At 44.7% G+C, this 27,580-nt stretch overlaps 2 protein-coding genes across 3 annotated transcripts in view; one reads left to right on the top strand and one right to left on the bottom strand.

The window, feature by feature from the left end:
* si:ch73-139j3.4 (CD82 antigen) overlaps nucleotides 1–14,329 on the bottom strand; it is a 17,552-nt gene extending 3,223 nt beyond the window's left edge. Inside the window, exons 1-7 of the mRNA XM_035607644.2 lie at nucleotides 14,094–14,329; nucleotides 13,417–13,495; nucleotides 12,784–12,896; nucleotides 10,173–10,247; nucleotides 2,341–2,436; nucleotides 2,064–2,261; nucleotides 1,864–1,947 (exon numbers count right to left, since the gene is read on the bottom strand). Of these exons, the coding sequence (XP_035463537.1) occupies nucleotides 1,864–1,947; nucleotides 2,064–2,261; nucleotides 2,341–2,436; nucleotides 10,173–10,247; nucleotides 12,784–12,896; nucleotides 13,417–13,495; nucleotides 14,094–14,159 (711 nt within the window). The 5' untranslated portion in view covers nucleotides 14,160–14,329. The remainder of the gene's footprint in view (nucleotides 1–1,863; nucleotides 1,948–2,063; nucleotides 2,262–2,340; nucleotides 2,437–10,172; nucleotides 10,248–12,783; nucleotides 12,897–13,416; nucleotides 13,496–14,093) is intronic.
* The window catches only part of LOC118285476 (mothers against decapentaplegic homolog 4-like), a 28,570-nt gene continuing 11,441 nt past the window's right edge, over nucleotides 10,452–27,580 (top strand). Inside the window, exons 1-4 of one of the 2 annotated variants that reach the window (XM_047334773.1) lie at nucleotides 10,452–10,575; nucleotides 13,371–13,515; nucleotides 24,758–24,860; nucleotides 24,950–25,971. In XM_047334773.1, the coding sequence (XP_047190729.1) occupies nucleotides 25,835–25,971 (137 nt within the window). In that variant the 5' untranslated portion in view covers nucleotides 10,452–10,575; nucleotides 13,371–13,515; nucleotides 24,758–24,860; nucleotides 24,950–25,834. Of the gene's footprint in view, nucleotides 10,576–13,370; nucleotides 13,516–14,896; nucleotides 15,007–24,757; nucleotides 24,861–24,949; nucleotides 25,972–27,580 lie in introns of those variants that run through there. The other variant, XM_047334774.1, reaches the window with a different exon arrangement.

The following is a 27,580-nucleotide window of genomic DNA, read 5'->3' as shown; positions in this document are numbered from 1 at the left end:
ACAGTCAGACAGACAGTCAGTTAGACAGTCAGACAGGCAGGCAGGCAGGCAGGCAGTCAGTCAGTCAGTGAGTAAGACAGGCAGAGAGACAGAGAGCGGACAGACAGACAGAAAGACAGACAGCCATCAGTCAGTCATCAGTCAGTCAGACAGACAGTCAGACAGTGAGTCAGTCAGTCAGTCAGTCAGTCAGACAAAGAGTCAGACAGACAGTAAGTCAGTCAGTCAGTCAGTCAGTCAGACAGAGAGTCAGACAGTCAGTCAGTCAGACAGACAGGCAGGCAGGCAGTGAGTAAGTCAGTCAGTCAGACAGGCAGAGAGAAAGAGACTGGAAAGACAGAGAGACAGACAGACAAACAAACAGACAGTCAGTCAGTCAGGCAGTCAGACAGTCAGACAGACAGAGAGACAGACAGACAGTCAGTCAGTTAGACAGGCAGGCAGGCAGGCAGGCAGTTAGTCAGTTCGTCAGTCAGTCAGTCAGTCAGTCAGTCAGTCAGACAGACAGTCAGACAGCAAGTCAGTCAGTCAGTCAGTCAGTCAGACAGAGAGTCAGACAGTCAGTCAGTCAGACAGGCAGGCAGGCAGTGAGTAAGTCAGTCAGTCCGACAGGCAGAGAGAAAGAGAGTGGAAAGACAGACAGACAGACAGTCAGTCAGTCAGTCAGGCAGTCAGACAGTCAGACAGACAGAGAGACAGACAGACAAACAAACAGACAGTCAGTCAGTCAGTCAGGCAGTCAGACAGTCAGACAGACAGAGAGACAGGCAGACAGTCAGTCAGTTAGACAGGCAGGCAGGCAGGAAGGCAGTTAGTCAGTTAGTCAGTTAGTCAGTCAGTCAGTCAGACATTGAGTCAGACAGACAGTCAGTCAGTCAGTCAGACAGACAGACAGACAGTCAGTCAGTCAGTCAGACAGACAGTCAGACAGAAAGTCAGTCAGGCAGTCAGTCAGACAAAGAGTCAGACAGACAGACAGTCAGTCAGACAGTCAGTCAGTCAGTCAGTCAGTCAGTCAGTCAGTCAGAGAGTCAGACAGTCAGTCAGTCAGTCAGTCAGAGAGTCAGACAGTCAGTCAGACAGTCAATTAGTCAGTCAGTCAAACAGGCAGAGAGACAGAGAGCGGAAAGACAGACAGTCAGTTAGTCAGTCAGACAGTCAGTCAGTCAGACAAACAGGCAGTCAGTCAGTCAGTCAGTTATTCAGTCAGTCAGTCAGAGAGGAAGACAGTCAGTCAGACAGACAGGCAGTCAGTCAGTCAGTAAGTCAGACAGTCAGACAGTCAGTCAGACAGACAGGCAGTAAGTCAGACAGTCAGTCAGTAAGTCAGTCAGACAGACAGTCAGTTAGACAGTAAGTCAGTTAGACAGTAAGTCAGTCAGCCAGTAAGTCAGTCAGCCAGTCAGCCAGTAAGTCAGTCAGTCAGTCAGTCAGTCAGTCAGACAGACAGGCAGTAAGTCAGACAGTCAGACAGTCAGTCAGTCAGTAAGTCAGTCAGACAGAGAGTCAGACAGTCAGTCAGTCAGACAGTCAGACAGACAGTCAGTTAGACAGTAAGTCAGTCAGACAGTAAGTCAGTCAGCCAGTCAGTCAGTCAGTCAGTCAGACAGTCAGACAGTCAGTCAGTCAGTCAGTCAATCAGTCAGTCTGTCAGACAGAGAGACAGACCTGAAAACACACGTCACATGACCACTCAGGTGTAAACAGGAAGTAAATTGTCTCCTCTGCAGTCGGTTGCTTAGTAACAGGAAATCCTCTGGAGGAGGAGCAGCAGCGATGGTGAACAGGGAGGTTGCCCCCTAGAGGCTGCCGCTCTCATTACAACCCAACATGGGAACACATTCATATTATGTTAATATTCACCTGGACAAGCAGGAGGCCAACGACCATGGCGACGACGGTCACAGCATTCTCCTGCAGCCAATCACTGAGCGTCTGTTTACAGCCCTGCACAACACAACACACACATGATGTAACACACAACATCCTGTGTGCGTGTGCGTGTGTGTGTGTGCGCTTGCATGCGTATGTGTGTGTGTGTGTGTGTGTGTGTGTGTGCGTACCTGAACATATGAGCTGTTTCCTGGTCCGTACAGCGGCCGCATGACGTTCAGCTGCTCGTAGCACCAGGACGAGTTCACGCCGGCGTGAAACGAGCGGAAACAGGAACAGGGCAGAATGTGTGGACCAGTCAGGTTCAGACTGAGGATGTGAGAGTTCTTCAGCCAATCGGCAGGCCCCATCCTGCCACAGCACTTCCCCTGGCAACAGTCAATCAACCAATCACAACCCTTGTCCTTCAGTTAGTGAGTATGTAGTTACATCATAGATGAGACTCACATGATGCTGCACGTTGTCCATCAGTGAGTCGTCAGAGCTGCTGCCGTCATAGATCAAGATGATCTGATCCACTGCTGCGTCCAGGCTCTGTTCAATCTGATCACAACAACAGACAGTCAGTCATCAGGCATCAGTCAGTCATCAGTCAGTCATCAGTCAGTCAGTCATCACTCAGTCATCAGTCAGGCATCAGTCAGTCATCAGTCAGTCATCAGTCAGTCAGTCATCAGTCATCAGTCATCAGTCATCAGTCAATCATCAGTCATCAGTCAGTCATCAGTCAGTCATCAGTCAGTCATCAGTCAGTCAGTCATCACTCAGTCATCAGTCAGGCATCAGTCAGTCATCAGTCAGTCATCAGTCAGTCAGTCATCAGTCATCAGTCATCAGTCAGTCATCAGTCAGTCATCAGTCATCAGTCAGTCAGTCATCAGTCAGTCATCAGTCAGTCATCAGTCATCAGTCAGTCAGTCATCATTCATCAGTCAGTCATCAGTCAGTCATCAGTCAGTCAGTCATCACTCAGTCATCAGTCAGGCATCAGTCAGTCATCAGTCAGTCATCAGTCAGTCATCAGTCAGTCCGTCATCAGTCATCAGTCATCAGTCATCAGTCAATCATCAGTCATCAGTCAGTCATCAGTCAGTCATCAGTCAGTCATCAGTCAGTCATCAGTCATCAGTCAGCCATCAGTCATCAGTCATCAGTCAGTCATCAGTCATCAGTCATCAGTCAGTCATAAGTCATCAGTCATCAGTCATCAGTCATCAGTCATCAGTCATCAGTCATCAGTCAGTCATCAGTCATCAGTCAGTCAGTCATCAGTCATCAGTCATCAGTCAGTCAGTCATCAGTCATCAGTCATCAGTCATCAGTCATCAGTCAGTCATCAGTCATCAGTCAGTCATCAGTCAGTCAGTCATCACTCAGTCATCACTCAGGCATCAGTCAGTCATCAGTCAGTCATCAGTCAGTCAGTCATCAGTCATCAGTCATCAGTCATCAGTCATCAGTCATCAGTCATCAGTCATCAGTCAATCATCAGTCATCAGTCAGTCATCAGTCAGTCATCAGTCAGTCATCAGTCATCAGTCAGTCAGTCATCAGTCAGTCATCAGTCATCAGTCATCAGTCAGTCAGTCATCATTCATCAGTCAGTCATCAGTCAGTCATCAGTCAGTCAGTCAGTCAGTCATCAGTCAGTCATCAGGCATCAGTCAGTCATCAGGCATCAGTCAGTCATCAGTCAGTCAGTCAGTCATCAGTCATCAGTCAGTCATCAGTCATCAGTAATCCGTCATCAGTCAGTCATCAGTCAGTCATCAGTCATCAGTCAGTCAGTCATCAGTCAGTCATCAGGCATCAGTCAGTCATCAGTCAGTCATCAGTCATCAGTCATCTGTCATCAGTCATCAGTCATCAGTCAGTCAGTCATCAGTCAGTCATCAGTCAGTCATCAGTCAGTCATCAGGCATCAGGCATCAGTCAGTCAGTCAGTCATCAGTCATCAGTCATCAGTCATCAGTCATCAGTCAGTCGTCAGTCAGTCAGTCAGTCAGTCATCAGTCAGTCAGTCAGTCAGTCATCAGTCATCAGTCAGTCATCTGGCATCAGTCAGTCAGTCAGTCATCAGTCATCAGTCATCAGTCAGTCGTCAGTCAGTCAGTCAGTCAGTCAGTCAGTCAGTCATCAGTCAGTCATCAGGCATCAGTCAGTCAGTCGGTCATTAGTCATCAGTCATCAGTCATCAGTCAGTCATCAGGCATCAGTCAGTCATCAGGCATCAGTCAGTCATCAGGCATCAGTCATCAATCATATGTCATCAGTCAGTCATCAGTCAGTCATCAGGCATCAGTCAGTCAGTCGGTCATCAGTCATCAGTCATCAGTCATCAGTCAGTCATCAGGCATCAGTCAGTCATCAGTCAGTCATCAGGCATCAGTCAGTCATCAGGCAGCAGGCATCAGTCAGTCATCAGTCAGTCATCAGGCATCAGTCAGTCATCAGGCATCAGGCATCAGTCATCAATCATATGTCATCAGTCAGTCATCAGTCATCAGGCATCAGTCATCAATCATATGTCATCAGTCAGTCATCAGTCAGTCATCAGTCAGTCATCAGTCATCAGTCATCAGTCAGTCAGTCATCAGTCAGTCATCAGTCATCAGTCATCAGTCATCAGTCATCAGTCAGTCATCAGTCATCAGTCAGTCATCAGTCAGTCAGTCATCACTCAGTCATCAGTCAGGCATCAGTCAGTCATCGGTCAGTCATCAGTCAGTCAGTCATCAGTCATCAGTCATCAGTCATCAGTCATCAGTCATCAGTCATCAGTCAATCATCAGTCATCAGTCAGTCATCAGTCAGTCATCAGTCAGTCATCAGTCAGTCATCAGTCAGCCATCAGTCATCAGTCAGTCATCAGTCATCAGTCATCAGTCAGTCATAAGTCATCAGTCATCAGTCATCAGTCATCAGTCATCAGTCAGTCATCAGTCATCAGTCATCAGTCAGTCAGTCATCAGTCATCAGTCATCAGTCAGTCAGTCATCAGTCATCAGTCATCAGTCATCAGTCATCAGTCAGTCATCAGTCATCAGTCAGTCATCAGTCAGTCAGTCATCACTCAGTCATCAGTCAGGCATCAGTCAGTCATCAGTCAGTCATCAGTCAGTCAGTCATCAGTCATCAGTCATCAGTCATCAGTCATCAGTCATCAGTCATCAGTCAATCATCAGTCATCAGTCAGTCATCAGTCAGTCATCAGTCAGTCATCAGTCAGTCATCAGTCATCAGTCAGTCAGTCATCAGTCAGTCATCAGTCATCAGTCATCAGTCAGTCAGTCATCAGTCATCAGTCAGTCATCAGTCAGTCATCAGTCAGTCAGTCAGTCAGTCATCAGTCAGTCGTCAGGCATCAGTCAGTCATCAGGCATCAGTCAGTCATCAGTCAGTCAGTCAGTCATCAGTCATCAGTCAGTCATCAGTCATCAGTAATCCGTCATCAGTCAGTCATCAGTCAGTCATCAGTCAGTCATCAGTCAGTCAGTCATCAGTCAGTCATCAGGCATCAGTCAGTCATCAGTCAGTCATCAGTCATCAGTCATCTGTCATCAGTCATCAGTCATCAGTCAGTCAGTCATCAGTCAGTCATCAGTCAGTCATCAGGCATCAGGCATCAGTCAGTCAGTCAGTCATCAGTCATCAGTCATCAGTCATCAGTCATCAGTCATCAGTCATCAGTCATCAGTCAGTCGTCAGTCAGTCAGTCAGTCAGTCATCAGTCAGTCAGTCAGTCAGTCAGTCATCAGTCATCAGTCAGTCATCTGGCATCAGTCAGTCAGTCAGTCATCAGTCATCAGTCATCAGTCAGTCGTCAGTCAGTCAGTCAGTCAGTCAGTCAGTCAGTCAGTCATCAGTCAGTCATCAGGCATCAGTCAGTCAGTCGGTCATTAGTCATCAGTCATCAGTCATCAGTCAGTCATCAGGCATCAGTCAGTCATCAGCCATCAGTCAGTCATCAGGCATCAGTCATCAATCATATGTCATCAGTCAGTCATCAGTCATCGGTCATCAGTCATCAATCATATGTCATCAGTCAGTCATCAGTCAGTCATCAGGCATCAGTCAGTCAGTCGGTCATCAGTCATCAGTCATCAGTCATCAGTCAGTCATCAGGCATCAGTCAGTCATCAGTCAGTCATCAGGCATCAGTCAGTCATCAGGCAGCAGGCATCAGTCAGTCATCAGTCAGTCATCAGGCATCAGTCAGTCATCAGGCATCAGTCATATGTCATCAGTCAGTCATCAGTCATCAGGCATCAGTCATCAATCATATGTCATCAGTCAGTCATCAGTCAGTCATCAGTCATCAGTCATCAGTCATCAGTCATCACTCATCACTCATCAGTCAGTCATCAGTCATCAGTCAGTCAGTCAGTCATCAGTCATCAGTCATCAGTCATCAGTCATCAGTCAGTCAGTCATCAGTCAGTCATCAGGCATCAGTCAGTCATCAGGCATCAGTCAGTCATCAGTCAGTCAGTCAGTCAGTCAGTCAGTCAGTCATCAGTCAGTCAGTCATCAGTCATCAGTCATCATTCATCAGTCATCAGTCATCAGTCATCAGTCAGTCATCAGTCATCAGTCAGTCAGTCAGTCATCAGTCATCAGTCAGTCATCAGTCAGTCAGTCAGTCATCAGTCATCAGTCATCAGTCAGTCATCAGTCAGTCATTAGTCAGTCTTCAGGCATCAGTCAGTCATCAGTCAGTCATCAGTCATCAGTCATCAGTCATCAGTCAGTCATCAGGCATCAGTCAGTCAGTCAGTCATCAGTCAGTCATCAGGCATCAGTCAGTCAGTCAGTCATCAGTCAGTCATCAGTCAGTCAGTCAGTCAGTCAGTCATCAGTCAGTCATCAGGCATCAGTCAGTCAGTCGGTCATCAGTCAGTCAGTCATCAGTCATCAGTCATCAGTCATCAGTCATCAGTCATCAGTCAGTCATCAGTCAGTCATCAGTCAGTCATCAGTCAGTCAGTCATCAGTCAGTCAGTCAGACAGGCAGGCAGTCAGACAGACAGACAGACAGACAGACAGTCAGTCAGTCAGACAGTCAGTCAGTCAGTCGTCAGTCAGTCAGTCAGTCAGTCAGTCAGTCATCAGTCAGTCATCAGACATCAGTCAGTCAGTCGGTCATTAGTCATCAGTCATCAGTCATCAGTCAGTCATCAGGCATCAGTCAGTCATCAGGCATCAGTCAGTCATCAGGCATCAGTCATCAATCATATGTCATCAGTCAGTCATCAGTCATCGGTCATCAGTCATCAATCATATGTCATCAGTCAGTCATCAGTCAGTCATCAGGCATCAGTCAGTCAGTCGGTCATCAGTCATCAGTCATCAGTCATCAGTCAGTCATCAGGCATCAGTCAGTCATCAGTCAGTCATCAGGCATCAGTCAGTCATCAGGCATCAGGCATCAGTCAGTCATCAGTCAGTCATCAGGCATCAGTCAGTCATCAGGCATCAGGCATCAGTCATCAATCATATGTCATCAGTCAGTCATCAGTCATCAGGCATCAGTCATCAATCATATGTCATCAGTCAGTCATCAGTCAGTCATCAGTCATCAGTCATCACTCATCAGTCATCAGTCAGTCATCAGTCATCAGTCAGTCATCAGTCATCAGTCATCAGTCATCAGTCAGTCAGTCATCAGTCAGTCATCAGGCATCAGTCAGTCATCAGGCATCAGTCAGTCATCAGTCAGTCAGTCAGTCAGTCAGTCAGTCAGTCAGTCATCAGTCAGTCATCAGTCAGTCAGTCATCAGTCATCAGTCATCAGTCATCATTCATCAGTCATCAGTCATCAGTCATCAGTCAGTCATCAGGCATCAGTCAGTCAGTCAGTCATCAGTCAGTCATCAGGCATCAGTCAGTCAGTCGGTCATCAGTCAGTCAGTCATCAGTCATCAGTCATCAGTCATCAGTCATCAGTCATCAGTCATCAGTCAGTCATCAGTCAGTCATCAGTCAGTCATCAGTCAGTCAGTCATCAGTCAGTCAGTCAGACAGGCAGGCAGTCAGACAGACAGACAGACAGACAGACAGTCAGTCAGTCAGACAGTCAGTCAGTCAGTCGTCAGTCAGTCAGTCAGTCAGTCAGTCAGTCATCAGTCAGTCATCAGACATCAGTCAGTCAGTCGGTCATTAGTCATCAGTCATCAGTCATCAGTCAGTCATCAGGCATCAGTCAGTCATCAGGCATCAGTCAGTCATCAGGCATCAGTCATCAATCATATGTCATCAGTCAGTCATCAGTCATCGGTCATCAGTCATCAATCATATGTCATCAGTCAGTCATCAGTCAGTCATCAGGCATCAGTCAGTCAGTCGGTCATCAGTCATCAGTCATCAGTCATCAGTCAGTCATCAGGCATCAGTCAGTCATCAGTCAGTCATCAGGCATCAGTCAGTCATCAGGCATCAGGCATCAGTCAGTCATCAGTCAGTCATCAGGCATCAGTCAGTCATCAGGCATCAGGCATCAGTCATCAATCATATGTCATCAGTCAGTCATCAGTCATCAGGCATCAGTCATCAATCATATGTCATCAGTCAGTCATCAGTCAGTCATCAGTCATCAGTCATCACTCATCAGTCATCAGTCAGTCATCAGTCATCAGTCAGTCAGTCAGTCATCAGTCATCAGTCATCAGTCATCAGTCATCAGTCAGTCAGTCATCAGTCAGTCATCAGGCATCAGTCAGTCATCAGGCATCAGTCAGTCATCAGTCAGTCAGTCAGTCAGTCAGTCAGTCAGTCAGTCATCAGTCAGTCATCAGTCAGTCAGTCATCAGTCATCAGTCATCAGTCATCATTCATCAGTCATCAGTCATCAGTCATCAGTCAGTCATCAGGCATCAGTCAGTCAGTCAGTCATCAGTCAGTCATCAGGCATCAGTCAGTCAGTCAGTCATCAGTCAGTCATCAGTCAGTCAGTCAGTCAGTCAGTCAGTCATCAGTCAGTCATCAGGCATCAGTCAGTCAGTCGGTCATCAGTCAGTCAGTCATCAGTCATCAGTCATCAGTCATCAGTCATCAGTCAGTCATCAGTCAGTCATCAGTCAGTCATCAGTCAGTCAGTCATCAGTCAGTCAGTCAGACAGGCAGGCAGTCAGACAGACAGACAGACAGACAGACAGTCAGTCAGTCAGACAGTCAGTCAGTCAGTCAGTCAGTCAGTCAGTCAGTCAGTCAGTCAGTCAGTCAGACAGGCAGGCAGTCAGGCAGGCAGTCAGTCAGTCATCAGTCATCAGTTATCAGTCAGTCATCAGTCATCAGTCATCACTCAGTCAGTCAGTCAGTCAGACAGTCAGTAATCAGTCAGTCAGTCATCAGTCATCAGTCACACAATCAGTCAGTCAGTCAACAGTCAGTCAGTCAGACAGTCAGTCAGTCAGTCAGTCAGTCAGACAGTCAGTAATCAGTCAGTCAGTCATCAGTCATCAGTCATCAGTCACACAGTCAGTCAGTCAGTCAACAGTCAGTCAGTCAGACAGTCAGTCAGTCAGTCAGACAGTCAGTAATCAGTCAGTCAGTCATCAGTCATCAGTCATCAGTCACACAGTCAGTCAGTCAGTCAACAGTCAGTCAGTCAGACAGTCAGTCATCAGTCAGTCAGTAATCAGTCAGTCAGTCAGTCAGTCATCAGTCATCAGTCATCAGTCATCAGTCACAAAGTCAGTCAGTCATCAGTCAGTCAGTCAGTCAGTCAGTAATCAGTCAGTCAGTCAGACATAAAGTACAACATGAACATCATGAACCATAAACTGTTTACTGACGTTATGAATAAGTCATCTTCTCATTGACTTCTATAGATTAACAGATGAATTATTTTAGTTATTATTTCATATAGTATGAAATGATGCATCACTGTGTCACAAGTGTCATTTTAACTTCAATGAGGATTAAAAGTGTGAGAGCTCTCTATCTGTAATAGATGCATCATATTTATCAAGCCTGGAATATGTTTTGTATATAAAGTCTCAATCTGTAGAATCTCAAGCTGCCACATCAGCAGTGGAGTAAAACGTCTCTGTTGTGGAACACAAATAGAATATATATATATATATATATATATATATATATATATATATATATATATATATATATTCAGATGAAACACAGACATGTATTATTGTACCTATTACAGTACAGTATTTGCGTAAATGTAAGCATTTCTGTCTTTGCTCAGATGATGTGTCATAGCCACTGGTATCTGCAGTTGTTCTCTTGAGGTTCTTTATAGAACGGTTCTGTGTTCTCACCTTGTTTCTGTTGAGGAGCAGCAGCAGTGTGACGAACAGCTGACCCAGCACCAGGATGACGAGGAAGCCCAGGTACTGAGGAGGAGGAGGAGCCGAGCAAAGTTCATTTGGTCAGCACTCACGTCGAGTTACCATGGCAACATAGGTGTAATACCAGCTGATATATTTTAGTGCTAGACCAGGTGTTATAATACTGGGAGCTCAAATCAAGCGATCTGATTGGTTCATAGCCGTGAGCGATACCACGGCTATGACGTCGAATCAGTTTGCACAGGTCCGTATCCCTCCGTGACTCAGGAAGTAGCGACGTGAGCAGACGAGAGCAGACGTCAGTAGACGTGAGTAGCACTATGGAGTAGCTACTGAGGGAGGTTGAGGAAACTCCGAGACCTCAAAGCACAAGGTCAGCTTACGAACTTAATAAGCAGGTGAACCCAACTCCCGTCTCGTAGCCTTCTTACTGAGGAACGCTACAGTGTGTTGCATAGCAACCGCCGTGCACTGCAGGCAGCCAGTAGGGACTACTACTAGAAAATTGTAGTGTGTCTTTGACTTTCATTTCGCCATAGTTGTAACCGTTATATAAAAGCAACAGCTCACTTCACGCCGTGGTATTCGCTCATTGTACCACAGTGAAGGGGGTCGCCAGCTGAACAACGCCCCTTACCTGTGGTATAATGAGTATATACATCGGACTGTCGTGGGCTTTTGCTTAATTATAAGTTATAAGTGCTATAGGTGTTATACCAGGTGTTATACCAGGTTTTACAAGTGCTATAGGTGTTATACCAGGTGTTGTACCAGGTGTTATACCAGGTGTTACAAGTGCTATAGGTGTTATACCAGGTGTTATACCAGGTGCTATACCAGGTGTTACAAGTCCTATAGGTGTTATACCAGGTGTTATACCAGGGGTTATACCAGGTGTTACAAGTGCTATAGGTGTTATATCAGGTGTTACAAGTGCTATAGGTGTTATACCAGGTGTTGTACCAGGTGTTATACCAGGTGTTACAAGTGCTATAGGTGTTATACCAGGTGTTATACCAGGTGTTACAAGTGCTATAGTTGTTATACCAGGTGTTACAAGTGCTATAGGTGTTATACCAGGTGTTATACCAGGCGTTATACCAGGTGTTACAAGTGCTATATGTCTTATACCAGGTGTTATACCAGGCGTTATACCAGGTGTTACAAGTGCTATAGGTCTTATACCAGGTGTTATACCAGGTGTTATACCAGGTGTTATATCAGAAGTTACAAGTGCTACGGGTGTTATACCAGGTGTTGTACCAGGTGTTATACCAGGTGTTATACCAGGTGTTACAAGTGCTATAGGTGTTATACCAGGTGTTATACCAGGTGTTACAGGTGTTATACCAGGTGTAACAAGTGCTATAGGTGTTATACCAGGTGTTATACCAGGTGTTACAAGGGCTATAGGTGTTATACCAGGTGTTATACCAGGTGTAACAAGTGCTATAGGTGTTATACCAGGTGTTATACCAGGTGTTACACGTGCTATAGGTGTTATACCAGGTGTTATACCAGGTGTTACACGTGCTATAGGTGTTATACCAGGTCTTATACCAGTGTTACAGGTATTATACCAGGTGTTACACTAGGTGTTACAGGTGTTATACCAGGTGTTGCACCGGGTGTTACAGGTGTTATACCAGGTGATATACCAGGTGTTACAAGTGCTATAGGTGTTATACCAGGTGTTATACCAAGTGTTATACCAGGTGTTACAAGTGCTATAGGTGTTACAGGTGTTATACCAGGTGTTACACCAGGTGTTATACCAGATGTTACAGGTGTTAGACCAGGTGTTACAAGTGCTATAGGTGTTATACCAGGTGCTACAAGGGCTATAGGTGTTACAGATGTTATACAAGGTGTTACACCAGGTGTTACACCAGGTGTTATACCAGGTGTTAGACCAGGTGTTATACCAGATGTTACAGGTGTTAGACCAGGTGTTAGACCAGGTGTTACAAGTGCTATAGGTGTTATATCAGGTGTTACAAGTGCTATAGGTGTTCCAGATGTTATACCAGGTGTTGCACCAGGGGTTATACCAGGTGTTAGACCAGGTGTTACATGTGTTGGACCAGGTGTTAGACCTGTGTTACAGGTGTTATACCAGGTGTTATATCAGGTGTTACAGGTGTCATACCAGGTGCTATAGGTGTTCCAGGTGTTATATTTTAGGTGTTGTATCAGGTGTTATATTTTAGGTGTTGTATCAGGTGTTACATGTGTCATACCAGGTGCTATAAGTGTTATTGGTGGTAAAGTTGTTACAGGTCTAACATGTGTTATACTAGGTGTTATACCAGGGGTTATATCAGATGTTAGACCAGGTGTTGTAGGTGTTACAGGTGTTATAATTGTTATAGGTGTTACAGGTGTAATACCAGGTGTTATAGGTGTTATAGGTGTTACAGTTGTTACAGGTGTTATAGGTGTTATAGGTGTTACGGTTTTTAAAGGTGTTAGACCAGGTGTTATAGGTGTTATAAGTTTTATACCAGGTGTAACAAGTGTAACAGGTGTTATACCAGGTGTTACAGGTGTTGTAGGTCTTATAAGTGTTGTTGTGACTCACGATCAGTAGAAGGAGTCTGTGCTCTCCATCAGCTCCAACACATCCAACAACACTAACTGCTGTAACTACTCCTCCAATCATCAACAGCCCCATCGCCACCGTACGCAACTCCACTAAACAAACACAAAACACACAACAACAGTTTGTTCATGTACAGATACAACATTATAAAGATCATACAAACAACTGACTGTGGCTGTCCTGTAGGTGGAGCTGTTCCACACAAATCTCTGATAAATATTCAAGTGGAATTCTAAAAGAGTCAGAGGTCAGGAGACGGGCCAGAGACCAATCAAAGGAGAGGGGTTGTCAGATACTGTCCCCGCCTCCAAAGTGTCAAAAGTCAACATTCAAGATATTTATAAGATGGTTTAAAGATGTTTTAAGATATTTGATGGTGTTTTAAGATATGTTTAAGTTGTTTTAAGGTGTTTAAGGTGTTTTAAGATGTTTTAATGATTTTGAAGATGTGTGTAGATGTTTTAAGATATCTTTTACATTATTTTAAGATGTTTGTAGATGTTTTAAGATGTTTTAAGATATTTTAAAGATGTTTTAAGGTGGTATTTTGTACATTTCCCTTCCAGGATAAACATTTCAATAACCTGTACTATGTGAGTCAGAGTCTCTTACCGGACGAGAGGATGGTCAGGAAGCTTCCTTTGTCAAACAGAACCCAGATGCCACAGCTGATGACACTCAGACCCAGAACCTGCAGGACAGAGGTGAAAGGTCAGACACGGTCTCTCCTCACGACCTCATTGTCCAGCAGCAGATATTTTACTTCAATTCCTTTCTGCATGCATCAAAAACACTTTTTAGATCTTGGTGGTTTTTAACAGTGGAAGGATTTTAGTCATAGGGTTGAAACTGACACTATCAGTGTGTCTATTTACACACTTACTTGTGTTTTACACTTTGAGCTTCTATTAACTTTATACATTTATATTTTAAATATAAATTTACAAAATGTTAAAACAGTCTGAACTGATGCAGGAGACATGACCCTCAGGTTTATCAACTCTGCTGGGGGCCGAGCCCCATGTTGAGAACCAGTGGACTCAACTATCTGAGACAATATAACAATTACAGTCACACGAGATCAATAATCTGATCAGAGATCATTGATCAAATATACAAATGTGAAACTCAGAACCTTTTTCACTTTGATACTTTCACAATGACACTGCTGAGAGCTGTGTACTTGTACTTGAACTGAAGTATTCTTACATGAATATTTAAATCAACTATTGATTGAATATTTATTGATTAATCAGACTTGATAACAGTCAGTAAAGTTCTGATCTCACCAGGAAGATGGCGTTTAAAAGAACCGAGCAGAATCTGAGCAGCTGGATCTTCAGCTCCAGCTTCATCTTCCTCGGTCGGCAACGACCAGCAGCAGGTTCTCATCGGTTCTGGTTCCGTCACAGAACCAGTTCTTCACAGAACCGGTTCTCCTGCAAAAGTTTCAGTTTGTGTGAGAGTTTCTCCTTTCAGGAACAGCTGAGAGCAGAGGTCACTTCCTGTTCGTCTCTGAACATTAAACTCACCTGAGACTCACACACACACACACACACACACACACACACACACATTGTTAATCTTTGTCCAGGAACAAGGAAACAGTTTGTAGGTTAAGCATTAGTGCAGGTCAGAGACTGAGGATTGGATCTGACCTGATCTGCTCTGTCAGCGGTCGCGTGTTTTTATGACCGGGCAGACGGGCAGACGGCCAATCGGCTTCAGACGTATGCCTGGTTACTGTGGCAACAACTCCGATGTGCTTCCAGGTCCAAAGAGAGTTCAGAGATGACGTGTAAATGAACCTGTGACATCACTCTGACGTCACCGAGGTGACGACATCTTAAGGTGTTTGAACAGTTTCATTGGATCATTAGATGTGTTGGTCAGCAGTCTCCACAACAACGAGAACGCAAACGAGGAACCAAAGTCCAGAAGAGCGCTGTTCCTCCGCTTCCACACAGCTGATGGAACACGTCACCTTCTCCTGTTGTCCGTCCCATTCTCTTCACATTTTAAATAAAGTTCTGTGTTTGAATGGAGCTGAAGCCACTAAAGGGTTAAACCACTGTGAGAGGACACGCCCCCCCCCCCCTCTCTCTCTCTCTCTCCTCAGTCAGTGTGTGTGTCTCTTGTCCAGGATGAACGTGTTGCTCTCTCTCTCTCTCTGGTTTGTTCTACTGATGTCGACCTGCTGTGGTGAGTGACCTCCGACCTCTGACCTCTGCCTGTAGTCCGATCAGGCCAGATAACAAAACCTGATCGATCAATCGGCCGAATCAAGAGGAAGAATCTTAAAACATGAGGAGGTTCTAATAGTGGTAAGGAGGTTCTAACAGTCGTGAGGAGGTTCTAACGGTCGTGAGGCGGTTCTAACAGTCGTGAAGAGGTTCTTACGATTGTGAACATGTTCTAACAGTTGTGAGGGGGTTCTGACGGTCGTGAGGAGGTTCTAACGGTCGTGAGGAGGTTCTAAAAGTCGTGAGGTTTTAACAGTCGTGAGGAGGTTCTAACGGTCGTGAGGAGGTTCTAAATGTCGGGAGGAGGTTCTAACAGTCATGGGGAGGTTCTAACAGTCGTTAGGAGGTTCTAGCAGTCATGGGGAGGTTCTAACATTCGTGGGGAGGTTTTAATGGTTGTGAGGAGGTCCAAACGGTTGTGAGGAGGTTCTTACAGTTGTGAGGAGGTTCTAAAAGTCGTGAAGTTTTAACAGTTGTAAGGAGGTTCTAGCGGCCATGAGGAGGTTCTAACGATTGTGAGGAGGTTTTAACTGTTGTGAGGAGGTTCTAATGATTGTGAGGAGGTTCTAAAAGTGGTGAGGAGGTTCTATCAGTCATGGGGAGGTTCTAACAGTCGTGAGGAGGTTCTAACGGTTGTGAGGAGGTTCTTACAGTGGTGAGGAGGTTTTAATGGTTGTGAGGAGGTTCTAATGGTTGTGAGGAGGCTCTAACAGTTGTGATGAGCTTTTAACAGTCGTGAAGTGGTTCTATCGGTTGTGAGGAGGTTTGTAACGGTCCTGAGGAGTTTCTAACGGTTGTAAGGAGGTTCTTACAGTTGTGAGGAGGTTCTAAAAGGCGTGAGGAGGTTCTAATGGTCGTGAGGAGGTTTTAATGGTTGTGAGGAGGTTCTAATTGTCCTGAGGAGGTTCTAGCGGTTGTGAGGAGGCTCTAACAGTTGTGAGGAGGTTTTAACAGTCGTGAAGTGGTTCTATCGGTTGTGAGGAGGTTTGTAACGGTCCTGAGGATGTTCTAACAGTCGTGAGGAGGTTCTAGAAGTTGTGAGCTGGTTCTAACAGTCGTGAGGAGGTTTTTATGGTGGTGAGGAGGTTCCCTTGATTGTAAGGAGGTTCTAACAGTTGTGAGGAGGTTCTTAAAGGCGTGAGGAGGTTTTAATGGCCGTGAGGAGGTTTTAACGATTGCGGGGAGGTTCTTACAGTTGTGAGGAGGTTTTAACTGTTGTGACGAGGTTCTAACAGTCGTGAGGAGGTTCTAAAAGTAGTGAGAGGATTCTAACAGTCATGGGGAGGTTCTAACAGTTGTGAGGAGGTTCTCACGGTTGTAAGGAGGTTATAACAGTTTTGAGGAGGTTCTAAAAGGCGTGAGGAGGTTTTAATGGTCGTGAGGAGGTTCTTACAGTTGTGAGGAGGTTCTAAAAGGTGTGAGGAGGTTCTTACAGTTGTGAGGAGGTTTTAACAGTCGAGAGGAGGTTCTAAAGGTTGTAAGGAGGTTCTTACAGTTGTGAGGAGGTTTTTAAAAGGCGTGAGGAGGTTCTAATGGTCGTGAGGAGGTTTTAGCGATTGTGAGGAGATTCTAACAGTTGTGAGAGGATTCTTACAATCATGGGGAGGTTCTAACAGTCGTGAGGAGGTTTTAATGGTTGTGAGGAGGTTTGTAACAGTCGTGAGGAGGTTATAAGAGTTGTGAGGAGTTTCTAAAAGTTGTGAGGAGGTTTTTACGGTTGTGAGGAGGTTCTTACAGTTGTGAGGAGGTTTTAACTGTCAAGAGGAGGTTCTTACGGTTGTGAGGAGGTTTTTATGATCATGAGGAGGTTTTAATGATTGTGGGGAGGTTCTTACAGTTGTGAGGAGGTTTTAACTGTTGTGATGAGGTTCTAACATTCGTGAGGAGGTTCTAAAAGTAGTGAGAGGATTCTAACAGTCATGGGGAGGTTCTTACAGTCCTGAGGAGGTTCTAACGGTTGTAAGGAGGTTCTTACAGTTGTGAGGAGGTTCTAAAAGGCGTGAGGAGGTTCTAATGGTCGTGAGGAGGTTTTAGCGATTGTGAGGAGATTCTAACAGTTGTGAGAGGATTCTTACAATCATGGGGAGGTTCTAACAGTCGTGAGGAGGTTTTAATGGTTGTGAGGAGGTTTGTAACAGTCGTGAGGAGGTTATAACAGTTGTGAGGAGTTTCTAAAAGTTGTGAGGAGGTTTTTACGGTTGTGAGGAGGTTCTTACAGTTGTGAGGAGGTTTTAACTGTCAAGAGGAGGTTCTTACGGTTGTGAGGAGGTTTTTATGATCATGAGGAGGTTTTAACTGTCAAGAGGAGGTTCTTACGGTTGTGAGGAGGTTTTAACTGTCAAGAGGAGGCTCTTACGGTTGTGAGGAGGTTTTTACGATCATGAGGAGGTTTTAACTGTCAAGAGGAGGTTCTTACGGTTGTGAGGAGGTTTTTACGATCATGAGGAGGTTTTCATGATTGTGGGGAGGTTCTTACAGTTGTGAGGAGGTTTTAACTGTTGTGAGGAGGTTCTAACAGTCGTGAGGAGGTTCTAAAAGTAGTGAGAGGATTCTAACAGTCATGGGGAGGTTCTTACAGTCGTGAGGAGGTTCTCACGGTTGTAAGGAGGTTCTAACAGTTGTGAGGAAGTTCTAAAAGGCGTGAGGAGGTTTTAATGGTCGTGATGAGGTTTTAACGATTGTGGGGAGGTTCTTACAGTTGTGAGGAGGTTTTAACTGTTGTGAGGAGGTTCTAATGATTGTGAGGAGGTTCTAACAGTCGTGAGTAGGTTCTAACGATCAAGGGGAGGTTCTAACAGTCGTGAGGAGGTTCTTACGGTTGTGAGGAGGTTTTTACGATCATGAGGAGGTTATAACAGTTGTGAGGGGTTTCTAAAAGTCGTGAGGAAGTTCTAACGGTCGTGGGGAGGTTCTAACACTAGTGGGGAGGTTTTAATGGTTGTGAGGAGGTTCTAACGGTTGTGAGGAGGTTCTAACGGTTGTAAGGAAGTTCTAACAGTTGCGAGGAGGTTTTAACAGTCGTAAAGGGGTTCTAACGGTCATGAGGAGGTTTGTAACGGTCCTGAGGAGGTTTGTTACGGTCCTGAGGAGGTTCTAACGGTTGTAAGGAGGTTCTAACAGTTGTGAGGAGATTCTACAAGGCGTGAGGAGGTTCTAATGGTCGTGAGGAGGTTTTAGCAATTTTGAGGAGGTTCTAACAGTTGTGAGAGGATTCTAACAGTCATGGGGAGGTTCTAACAATTGTGAGGATGTTCTAATGGTTGTGAAGAGGTTCTTACAGTTGTGAGGAGGTTTTAAAAGTTGTGAGGAGGTTCTAACGATCTTGAGGAGGTTTGTAATGGTCCTGAGGAGGTTCTTACGGTTGTAAGGGGGTTCTAACAGTTGTGAGGAGGTTCTAAAAGGCGTGAGGAGGTTCTAATGGTCGTGAGGAGGTTTTAGCGATTGTGAGGAGGTTCTAGCGGTCGTGAGGAGGTTCTAACGATTGTGAGGAGTTTCTTACAGTTGTGAGGAGGTTCTATCAGTCATGGGGAGGTTCTAACAGTCGTGAGGAGGCTCTAACGGTTGTGAGGAGGTTCTTACAGTTGTGAGGAGGTTTTAATGGTTGTGAGGAGGTTCTAACAGTCGTGAGGAGGCTCTAACGGTTGTGAGGAGGTTCTTACAGTTGTGAGGAGGTTTTAATGGTTGTGAGGAGGTTCTAACGGTTGTGAGGAGGCTCTAACAGTTGTGAGGAGGTTTTAATGGTTGTGAGGAGGTTCTAGCGGTTGTGAGGAGGCTCTAACAGTTGTGAGGAGGTTTTAACAGTCGTGAAGTGGTTCTATCGGTTGTGAGGAGGTTTGTAACGGTCCTGAGGATGTTCTAACAGTCGTGAGGAGGTTCTAGAAGTTGTGAGCTGGTTCTAACAGTCGTGAGGAGGTTTTTATGGTGGTGAGGAGGTTCCCTTGATTGTAAGGAGGTTCTAACAGTTGTGAGGAGGTTCTTAAAGGCGTGAGGAGGTTTTAATGGCCGTGAGGAGGTTTTAACGATTGCGGGGAGGTTCTTACAGTTGTGAGGAGGTTTTAACTGTTGTGACGAGGTTCTAACAGTCGTGAGGAGGTTCTAAAAGTAGTGAGAGGATTCTAACAGTCATGGGGAGGTTCTAACAGTTGTGAGGAGGTTCTCACGGTTGTAAGGAGGTTATAACAGTTTTGAGGAGGTTCTAAAAGGCGTGAGGAGGTTTTAATGGTCGTGAGGAGGTTCTTACAGTTGTGAGGAGGTTCTAAAAGGTGTGAGGAGGTTCTTACAGTTGTGAGGAGGTTTTAACTGTCAAGAGGAGGTTCTTACGGTTGTGAGGAGGTTTTTACGATCGTGAGGAGGTTATAACTGTTGTGAGAAGTTTCTAAAAGTCGTGAGGAGGTTTTTACGGTTGTGAGGAGGCTCTTACAGTTGTGAGGAGGTTTTAATGGTTGTGAGGAGGTTCTAACGGTTGTGAGGAGGCTCTAACAGTTGTGAGGAGGTTTTAACAGTCGTGAAGTGGTTCTATCGGTTGTGAGGAGGTTTGTAACGGTCCTGAGGATGTTCTAACAGTCGTGAGGAGGTTCTAGAAGTTGTGAGCTGGTTCTAACAGTCGTGAGGAGGTTTTTATGGTGGTGAGGAGGTTCCCTTGATTGTAAGGAGGTTCTAACAGTTGTGAGGAGGTTCTTAAAGGCGTGAGGAGGTTTTAATGGCCGTGAGGAGTTTTTAACGATTGCGGGGAGGTTCTTACAGTTGTGAGGAGGTTTTAACTGTTGTGACGAGGTTCTAACAGTCGTGAGGAGGTTCTAAAAGTAGTGAGAGGATTCTAACAGTCATGGGGAGGTTCTAACAGTTGTGAGGAGGTTCTCACGGTTGTAAGGAGGTTCTAACAGTTTTGAGGAGGTTCTAAAAGGCGTGAGGAGGTTTTAATGGTCGTGAGGAGGTTTTAACGATTGTGGGGAGGTTCTTACAGTTGTGAGGAGGTTTTAACTGTTGTGAGGAGGTTTTAACAGTCGAGAGGAGGTTCTTACGGTTGTGAGGAAGTTGTAACGGTTGTGAGGAGGTTCTAACGGTTGTAAGGAAGTTCTAAAAGTTGCGAGGAGGTTTTAACAGTCGAGAGGAGGTTATTATGGTTGTGAGGAGCTTTTTACGATCATGAGGAGGTTATAACAGTTGTGAGGGGTTTCTAAAAGTCGTGAGGAAGTTCTAATGGTCGTGGGGAGGTTCTAACAGTAGTGGGGAGGTTTTAATGGTTGTGAGGAGGTTCTAACGGTTGTGAGGAGGTTCTAACGGTTGTAAGGAAGTTCTAACAGTTCCGAGGACGTTTTAACAGTCGTTAAGGGGTTCTAACGGTCGTGAAGAGATTTGTAACAGTCCTGAGGAGGTTCTAACGGTTGTAAGAAGGTTCTAACAGTTGTGAGGAGGTTCTAAAAGGCGTGAGGAGGTTCTAATGGTCGTGAGGAAGTTTTGGCAATTGTGAGGAGGTTCTAACAGTTGTGAGAGGATTCTAACAGTCATGGGGAGGTTTTAACAGTTGTGAGGAGGTTCTAATGGTTGTGAGGAGGTTCTAACAGTTGTGAGGAGGTTTTAAAAGTTGTGAGGAGGTTCTAACGGTCCTGAGGACATTTGAAATGGTCCTGAGGAGTTTCTAACGGTTGTAAGGATGTTCTTACAGTTGTGAGGAGGTTCTAAAAGGTGTGAGGAGGTTCTTACAGTTGTGAGGAGGTTTTAACTGTCAAGAGGAGGTTCTTACGGTTGTGAGGAGGTTTTTACGATCGTGAGGAGGTTATAACTGTTGTGAGAAGTTTCTAAAAGTCGTGAGGAGGTTTTTACGGTTGTGAGGAGGCTCTTACAGTTGTGAGGAGGTTCTTACGGTCATGAGGAGGTTCCAAAAGTTGTGAGGAGGTTCTAACAGTCGTGAGGAGGTTTTAATGGTTGTGAGGAGGTTTGTAACAGTCGTGAGGAGGTTATAACAGTTGTGAGGAGTTTCTAAAAGTTGTGAGGAGGTTTTTACAGTTGTGAGGAGGTTCTTACAGTTGTGAGGAGGTTTTAACTGTCAAGAGGAGGTTCTTACGGTTGTGAGGAGGTTTTTACGATCGTGAGGAGGTTATAACTGTTGTGAGAAGTTTCTAAAAGTCGTGAGGAGGTTTTTACGGTTGTGAGGAGGCTCTTACAGTTGTGAGGAGGTTCTAACGGTCATGAGGCGGTTCCAAAAGTTGTGAGGAGGTTCTAACGGTTGTGAGGACGTTCTTACGGTTGTGAGGAGGTTCTAAAAGTCGTGAGGGGGTCCTAATAGTTTAACACATGACCATAATACTGGATATATCATCAGGAATGATAACACTGGACCACAGTGCTCCTCGTCCTGTTGAATCATGAAACTTTATCGGCTGATGTGATCAAACATCAAAATACGAGTCTTCTCGTTGTCTTGGTTACACACATTTCAGCCGAGCCAACGTGTCACTGCAGGTGGCGACAAGTCAGAATGTCTCGCTGCAGAGAGAAAGCATCCACAGACATGTAACTGAATATTCATAAGAGAGGGTAAATGATCCATTTTGAATTAAAACAACACTTTGAATTTGAATTTACCAAAACATCAAACTTTAGGTTTCTGGTTCCCACAGAGAACCTGCTGATCAAAAACTAAAGACACTTGAATCAGAAAAGAACAGGAAGTGACTTACAAACTAATTCCACACATATGCAGCTCAGACGTTAAAGTCAAACTTTATTTATATAAACCGAATCACAGTTTATCACGGTTTATAAACCGTCCCTGATGTTTGCGCTGCAGGCAAACATCAGGGACGGAGTTTGATTCTGGAGGTGGAGAGTCGTCGGGTGGAGGTCATGTGACCTTTTAGGCTGATTAAAGAGCAGGTTCTGTTTCCCTGAGCATGAGAATTCGACTACAACTACGGTAACAGCAGTATCAGTACTGTGGTATCAGGAGTATTAGGTACTAATTACAGTATCAGGACTGTGGTATCAGGAGTATTAGGTACTAACTACAGTATCAGTGCTGAGGTATCAGGGGTATTAAATAATAATAATAATAATATCAGGAGTATTAGGTACTAACTACAGTATCAGTGCTGAGGTATCAGGGGTATTAGATAATAATAATAATAATAATATCAGGAGTATTAGGTACTAATTACAGTATCAGGACTGCGGTATCAGGAGTATTAGGTACTAATTACAGTATCAGGACTGCGGTATTAGGAGTATTAGGTACTAACTACAGTATCAGTGCTGAGGTATCAGGGGTATTAGGTACTAACGGCGGTAACAGTACTGTGGTATCAGGAGTATTAGGTACTAACTACAGTATCAGTGCTGAGGTATCAGGGGTATTAGGTACTAACGGCGGTAACAGTACTGAGGTATCAGGAGTATTAGGTACTAATTACAGTATCAGGACTGCGGTATCAGGAGTATTAGGTACTAACTACAGTATCAGTGCTGAGGTATCAGGGGTATCAGATAATAATAATAATAATATCAGGAGTATTAGGTACTAACTACAGTATCAGTGCTTAGGTATCAGGGGTATTAGATAATGATAATATTAATATCAGGAGTATTAGGTACTAACTACAGTATCAGGACTGCGGTATCAGGAGTATTAGTTATAACTACAGTATCAGTACTGCGGTATCAGGAGTATTATGTACTAACTAAAATATCAGTACTGCGGTATCAGGAGTATTAGGTACTAACTACAGTATCAGTACTGGGGTATCAGGAGTATTTGGTACTAACTACAGTATCAGTACTGCAGTATCAGGAGTATTAGGTACTAACTACTGTATCAGGACTGCAGTATCAGGAGTATTAGGTACTAACAGCAGTATTAGTACTGAGGTATCAGGAGTATTAGGTACTAACTACAGTATCAGTTCTGCAGTATCAGGAGTATAAGTTACTAACTACAGTATCTCTGTGTCCTGCAGTCACTGGAATTTATGGAATTTATGAAGTCCGGAGTGAGACAGATAGACAAAGACAGACAGACACAGAGACAGTCAGACAGACAGACAGATACAGACAGACGGACAGACAGATAGACAAAGACAGACAGATACAGATACAGATACAGATACAGATACAGGCAGACAGGCAGACAGACATACTGTATACAGACAGACAGACAGATAGAGAAAGACAGACAGACACAGAGACAGTCAGACAGACAGACAGATACAGACAGACACAGACAGACAGACACAGACACAGACAGACAGACAGACAGACAGACAGACATACTGTATACAGACAGACGGACAGACAGATAGACAAAGACAGACAGACAGATACAGAGACAGTCAGACAGATAGATACAGACAGACACAGACAGACAGTCAGACAGACAGACAGACAGACAGACAGACAGACAGTCAGACAGACAGATACAGACAGATACACACACACAGACAGACAGATACAGACAGACAAACAGACAGACTGACAGATACACACACAGACAGATACAGACAGACATACAGATACAGACAGACAGTCAGACAGACAAACAGATACAGATACAGATACAGACAGACAGGCAGACAGACATACTGTATACAGACAGACGGAAAGACAGACAGACAGACAGATAGACAAAGACAGACAGACAGACACAGAGACAGTCAGACAGACAGACAGATACAGAAAGACACAGACAGACAGACAGTCAGACAGACAGATACAGACAGATACACACACACAGACAAACAGATACAGACAGACAATCAGACAGACAGACAAATACACGGATACAGACAGATACACACACGCAGACATACAGATACAGACAGACAGACAGACAGACAGACAGATAGAGACACACAGATATAGACAGACAGACAGATACAGACACAGACAGAGAGATACAGATACGGACAGACAGACAGACAGACAGACAGACACAGACAGACAGATACAGATACAGATACAGACAGACAGACAGACACACAGATACAGACAGACAGACAGACAGATAGAGACACACAGATACAGACAGACAGACAGATAGAGACAGACAGACAGATACAGACAGATACAGACAGACAGACAGACAAACAGACACAGATATAGACAGACAGACAGATACAGATACAGATACAGATACAGATACAGATACAGACACAGACACAGACAGACAGATACAGATACAGATACAGATACAGACATACACAGACAGACAGATACAGACAGACAGACAGACAGATACAGATACAGACAGAAAGACAGACACACAGATACAGACAGACAGATACAGATACAGACAGACACACAGATATAGACAGACAGACAGATACAGACAGACAGACAGACAGACAGACAGATACAGACAGACAGATACAGACAGACAGACAGACAGACAGATACAGACAGACAGACAGACAGACAGACAGATATAGATATAGATACAGATACAGACAGACAGACAGACAGACAGACAGACAGACAGACAGATACAGATACAGACAGACAGACAGACAGACAGACAGACAGACAGATACAGATACAGACAGACAGACAGACAGACAGATACAGACAGACAGTCTGTAACCTCTGTAAGACCCTGGTTGGTTGTTGCTGTGAGGCGACAGTGTGACCCACTGGACCACCGTGACGCCCTGAATCAAACATCTCAGTGGACAGATATATGTAGACGTTTGTCGCAGTGACCTCTGTGTGATCTCTCTCAGGCTGCAGGGATTGGTCAGGTGACTCCAGTGCTCCTCCTGGGATTGGCTTTCCATCAGATGTGGATCTGATGGAGGGGCGGAGCCAGGGACAACCTGCAGACAGGTGAGAGATTAGAGTGACAGATATGTTTGTTTGACCTCTGATGAGTCCTCAGACGACTGACAGTTCTCTTTGTCTCCTCCTGCTGCAAGCCTCTGACCTCTGACCTCTGACCTCTGACCTCTGACCAGCCGACCAGCTTCAGGACCAGTTGGAGTAACCAGGACATGAAGACATAGAAAATATTTCCTTTGTCGTCTCTTTATTATTTCTATTTGAGGTAAAAAGTATGTATGAAGTAAGTATGAAGAGGAAGACGATGTTCGTCCTGTACGTTGATATTAAAATAGATGAAAACATGACAGCGTTTCTCTCATCAGTTTGGTGAGTGATCATCAGTTGTTCAATGTTAATATTTATATAAATATATATTTCATATATATTTATATAAATATATATGTAGATATGTTAATATTTATATATATGTTCATATATATATATAAGCGTTTCATATATATTAACATATATATTTATATATGAAACATATTGTGAAACATATATATATGAAAAATATCTCTTCGGCCTTTTCACCACGAGATGGCGCTGAAGGCTCACCGTTGATCTGACATCCCTTAGTAACCAGGGGCAACCAAGCACGCAAGCGCGCGCACACACACACACACACAAACACACACAGAAGAGAGCTGTGATTGGCTCTCACACTTTTGCAGAAGTCACGAGCACAAACAAACTTTCAGCAGAACGTCAAAATAAACAGCGGGAAAAGCATTTCCGGCTTCAGCCTTCAAAATAAAAGCGGAATGTAGATTTGTTTCTTCTTTGTACTTTATATTTTATAATGTACTTTTGATTTTTACGCAGGAATGTGATATTTACACTTTGTAATGTGTGTGTGTTTGTGTGTGTGTGTGTGTGTGTGTGTGTGACGGACTGTACCTGAACACACCAGGTGAAGCTGTCTGACTGTGACCAGCTGGTCTTATTGTATAAGGTCAGACATCAGATGACTTCCTGTTATGTCTGGCTGTCGGCTCGGGCATGACACAGGCCCCCCCCCCCCCCCCCCCCCCCCCGGCGCGCAGACAGTCTGGAGCAGACGGAGGACACGCACACGGACAGAGGATCACATCCGAACGGAGAGCCCCGAGTCCCGGTGAGTGGAGCCGACGTGTCTGTCTCAATGTCTACCAACCTGCCTGCCTTTCTGTCTGTCGGTCTTACTGCCTGTCTGTCTGTCTACCAACCTGTCTGTCTCAATGTCTACCAACCTGCCTGCCTTTCTGTCTGTCTGTCTTACTGCCTGTCTGTCTGTCTACCAACCTGTCTGTCTCAATGTCTACCAACCTGCCTGCCTTTCTGTCTGTCTGTCTTACTGCCTGTCTGTCTGTCTACCAACCTGTCTGTCTCAATGTCTACCAACCTGCCTGCCTTTCTGTCTGTCTGTCTTACTGCCTGTCTGTCTGTCTACCAACCTGTCTGTCTCAATGTCTACCAACCTGCCTGCCTTTCTGTCTGTCGGTCTTGTTGCCTGTCTGTCTGTCTACCAACCTGTCTGTCTCAATGTCTACCAACCTGCCTGCCTTTCTGTCTGTCTGTCTTACTGCCTGTCTGTCTGTCTACCAACCTGTCTGTCTCAATGTCTACCAACCTGCCTGCCTTTCTGTCTGTCTGTCGTACTGCCTGTCTGTCTGTCTACCAACCTGTCTGTCTCAATGTCTACCAACCGGCCTGCCTTTCTGTCTGTCGGTCTTACTGCCTGTCTGTCTGTCTCACCTGTCTGTCTGTCTGTTTGCCTTTCTGTCTGACAGACTCACTGTCTGTCTGTCTACAAACCTGTCTGTCTGTCTGTCTGTCTACCAATCTGTCTGTCTGCCTGTCTGTCTGTCTGTCTGTCTACGAACCTGTCTGTCTCCCTGTCTGTCTGTCTGTCTACCAACCTGTCTGACTGACTGACTGACTGACTGTCTGTCTGACTGACTGACTCTTGGTCTGTCTACCAACCTGTCTGTCTCACTGTCTACCAACCCTCCTGCCTGTCTGTCTGTCTGTCTGTCTGACTATATAGGAACCTGCCTGTCTGTCTGTCTGAATATGGACATTTGACTGACAGTATTAACTGAAGGTTAGAAACTGATCAGAGATCAGATGAATAATCACAGACGTGATACATGATGTTATTGATTTGTGATCAGAAGATCAGTTATCCATATAATGAGAATATTAAAACATAAACAGTCCCTGATGGTCTTCATATACAGTCGCTGATCGTCTTTATATACGGTCGCTGATCGTCTTCAAATAAAGTCAGTGATCGTCTTTATATACAGTCGCTTATCGTTGTCATATACAGTCAGTGATCGTCTTCATATGCAGTCAGTGATCGTCTTCATATACAGTCAGTGATCGTCTCCATATACAGTCGCTTATCGTCTTTATATACAGTCAGAGATCGTCTTCATATGCAGTCGCTTATCTTTATATACAGTCGCTGATAGTTTTTATATACAGTTACTGATGGTCTTTATATACAGTCGCTGATGGTCTTTATATACAGTCGCTGATGGTCTTTATATACAGTCGCAGATCGTCTTTATATACAGTTACTGATGGTCTTTATATACAGTCGCTGATGGTCTTTATATACAGTCGCAGATCGTCTTTATATACAGTTACTGATGGTCTTTATATACAGTCGCTGATGGTCTTTATATACAGTCGCTGATGGTCTTCATATAATGTCGCAGATCGTCTTTATATACAGT

The sequence above is a fragment of the Scophthalmus maximus genome, chromosome 10 (assembly GCF_022379125.1).
Source record: "Scophthalmus maximus strain ysfricsl-2021 chromosome 10, ASM2237912v1, whole genome shotgun sequence".
NCBI classification, from domain to species: Eukaryota; Metazoa; Chordata; class Actinopteri; order Pleuronectiformes; family Scophthalmidae; genus Scophthalmus; species Scophthalmus maximus.
Note: the sequence above shows the minus strand (reverse complement) of the source record. Positions and strands in the feature narration are given on the sequence as shown.